Here is a 2,876-nt window from a genome sequence, read left to right as displayed (position 1 = left end):
CCGCCGCCGCTGCTGGTCCGCTGCAGCTCTTGGTCCTCGGGGCGGGACGGCGCCTCACTTCCGCAGGTCCAGCACGCACACCTGCGGCAGGGGGGCCGTCACCTCTGGGGGTGCGCTCACGTGTGCCGGGAAGCGAGCCCGACTCGCCAACCCCGCCGCACCAGGCCGAGAGCGCGGGGACCCCAGGGCCCGCCCCCGCCCCCTCACCGCAGGGGCTGCTTACGGAGCCATCGGACGCGCTGGCCCCCACTTTGTCCCCTCGGGCGTTCCAGCACACCTCGAAGATGCCGCCGGTGCCTCGGTAGCTGTGGACGAGACTCCCGCTCTGTAAAGCAAGGCCGTCGTTGCGGGGCGGGTCGGCCACGTGGGCCACGCTTGGAGGAAGGGAAGGAGGAACGGGCGGGGAGGGGCACGTGGCGGGACACAACAGGCTGCGCTGAGGCGGTGCCTGGGCCCCAGGTCGCTCCCCCCGGCTCAGGGGGAGCCTGGAGCCCCGCTGGCCGGCCCGTCCCAGAACCTGGGGGCAGCAGCGTGAGCACCCCGCCCGCCTGCGTGCCTGCTGCTGTGGGGGAGCCTGAGGCCAGGCCGGGTCCCCGCCCCCAGAGCCTCCCCGTGGCCGGCGCTGTCCCCCCCCACGGCCCGGGCCCCTGGGCGGGAGCTCGCGTTCACCTGGGTGTTCCAGATGTGCACACACTTGTCGAAGGAGCCGCTGGCCAGGTACTTCCCGTCGGGGCTGAAGGCCACGCTGTACACCGGCTCCTGGTGCTTGGTGAGCGTGTGGGTGCACACGCCCCGCTCCACGTCCCACAGCCGCACCGTCGAGTCGAAGGAGGCGCTGGAGGCGGTGGGAGGGGGGCGCGTCACGCTCGCCGGCGGTGTGGTGGGATCCCCGCTGCCCTCTGCCCCCCCACCGTGCGCCGTGATCGGGCGTCAGAGCGACCAGCACCCCCGTTCTCCACCAGCCTAAGGGTCTCTGTGGAGTGAGTGCCCGGAAACCCCGGCACAAACGGTCGACCTTGGGGGGAACGTCAGCTTCGGCCACCGCGGCTGTAGCCTGACAGGATAACGCCGCTTGGTCCGGCCAGAGTCACTGAGATTCGGTGACTTTCACCTCCAGGGACCTTTGCGCCTCTCAGGGCTGCTCTTGCGACGGCAAGCTGACGCGGGGAGCAGCCCCTCGTGATGCGGCCCGGGTTGCCCCTGACCGAGTCGGGACCTGAGCTTTGGGGTTGCTGAGTCCATGTCCTCGGCCGGCGCGGCCCCAGGGGGGCGGGTGGCTCCCACCCCACTGCTCACAGCGTCTTGCTTATGGGGACTGTCCTCCCCCCGCTGCCCTCACACAGCCAGGCAGCCCCAGGCCCCGCACTCGGCTCCCTGCACTGGCTTCAGACCCCCGGTGGCCCACGCCAGGGCACAGGAAGCCCTCCCGCCTGCCCTTGGGGGTGTAGACTGGGTGCTGGCTGAGGACCCTACCTGGCAAGCATGATGCTGGAGTTGGGGTTGCTGGTGGCCGGCCCACTGGGGCTCCACTTGATGGTGTAGATCTCCTTGCTGTGGGCCTGGAGGTCGTGCACGCACGTGTCCTGCTTCATGCTCCAGATCTGGGGGGTGGAGGGGCAAGACAGGAGTGTGAGCAAGTCCCGCTTTTCCCTGGCTGGGGGGGGGCGCCGGCCATTCTGGCCCTGGCGCCGGCCGCTGGGGAGCCAGCGACCCCGGCACCAGCCCGTCCGCGCAGCCCGGTTACCTTTAACGTCATGTCATCCGAGCAGGACGCCAGCAGCATCCCCGAAGGGTCCCATTTGATGGCGTTCACCTCGTTCTGGAAGGGAGCAAAGCGTTTGGGAGCAGTTCAGCACATTGTCCACCAGATGGCAGCAGAGGCCTGCAATTCACAAAGTGGCCACAGGAGGGCAGCAGAGCCACGCCACGAGCACTGTGGGGGCAGCAGAGGCCTGCAGTTCACAGAGTGGCCACAGGAGGGCAGCAGAGCTCCACCATCAACATGGTGGGGCGGCGCAGCAGAGACCTGCTATTAACACAGTGGCCACTGGAGGGCAGCAGAGCCCCATGTTTGCTGCAAACAGGTGTAACCTGGTTTTTCCTCTTCTGGGTTCTTTCCCCAGGCAAGATTAGCTGAATTTACCTACCAGGGACCCGCGGCCCAGGTAAGTTACAGTCGGAACACAAATCTCCTACGCGTTGAGCCTGGGGAGTGGGGAGCTGTGGCAGGGGCAGGGGCCCAGCCGAGGGCCAGGGCCGCTCAGCCCCTCAGCGCGGGTGTGGGTAGCGGGCCAGGAAGGGGAACGCCAGGCGGAGCGCGTGGACCAGAGCATACTCGGGACGGGGTGCGCCCCGGGAGAGTGGGAAGGGAAGAGGGCCGGCAGGCTGTGATCCCGAAAGTACACCCACAGGCCGTGCACACATCCCTGGAGGCCTTGCTGCCACGGGGAGGGGGCCACAGGGGCCGAGCAGGGTCAGCTGGGGACAGAGCTGGCAGCTTAAGGGCTTCCCATCTCCAGCCTGTCGCCTGGAGGCCCTGCGGGGTGGCCGGAAGCTCTCTACGCAAAGCTGGGGGCCGAAGGAGACGCCACCCTGACTCAGAATGATGGGCCTAGGCAGCCGTGGGCCTCCCGCCCCTGCCCGCGGCCCTCCCCGTGGCCACGGCCCTCCCACCGCCCGGCTCACCGTGTGTCCCTGGAAGGTCTTGACGGGGCGGTCGCAGCCCAGCCTGCACACGTGGATGCACATGTCCGTGCTGCAGGAGGCGAAGGCCGTGTTGTTCTGCCAGTCCACGTCGAGCGCGGGGGCTGGAGGGGCAGCGGCGGTCAGGGCCCGTCGGCGGGTGGCGCTCAGCCCTCAGAGGACCGCGGCACCCG

General features: G+C 69.2%; 1 protein-coding gene across 1 annotated transcript in view; it reads right to left on the bottom strand.

Moving 5' to 3' along the window:
- Positions 1 to 2,876, bottom strand: part of TBL1X (transducin (beta)-like 1X-linked) — a 15,384-nt gene continuing 12,508 nt past the window's right edge. Inside the window, exons 10-15 of the mRNA XM_012730234.1 lie at positions 2,686 to 2,855; positions 1,745 to 1,819; positions 1,474 to 1,601; positions 670 to 835; positions 224 to 325; positions 1 to 81 (exon numbers count right to left, since the gene is read on the bottom strand). Coding sequence (XP_012585688.1) covers positions 55 to 81; positions 224 to 325; positions 670 to 835; positions 1,474 to 1,601; positions 1,745 to 1,819; positions 2,686 to 2,855 — 668 coding nt within the window. The 3' untranslated portion in view covers positions 1 to 54. The remainder of the gene's footprint in view (positions 82 to 223; positions 326 to 669; positions 836 to 1,473; positions 1,602 to 1,744; positions 1,820 to 2,685; positions 2,856 to 2,876) is intronic.

Source organism: Condylura cristata, unplaced genomic scaffold (genome assembly GCF_000260355.1).
Source record: "Condylura cristata isolate star-nosed mole 26May11 unplaced genomic scaffold, ConCri1.0 scaffold00027, whole genome shotgun sequence".
NCBI lineage: Eukaryota > Metazoa > Chordata > Mammalia > Eulipotyphla > Talpidae > Condylura > Condylura cristata.
This window is presented reverse-complemented; position numbering and strand designations above follow the sequence as displayed.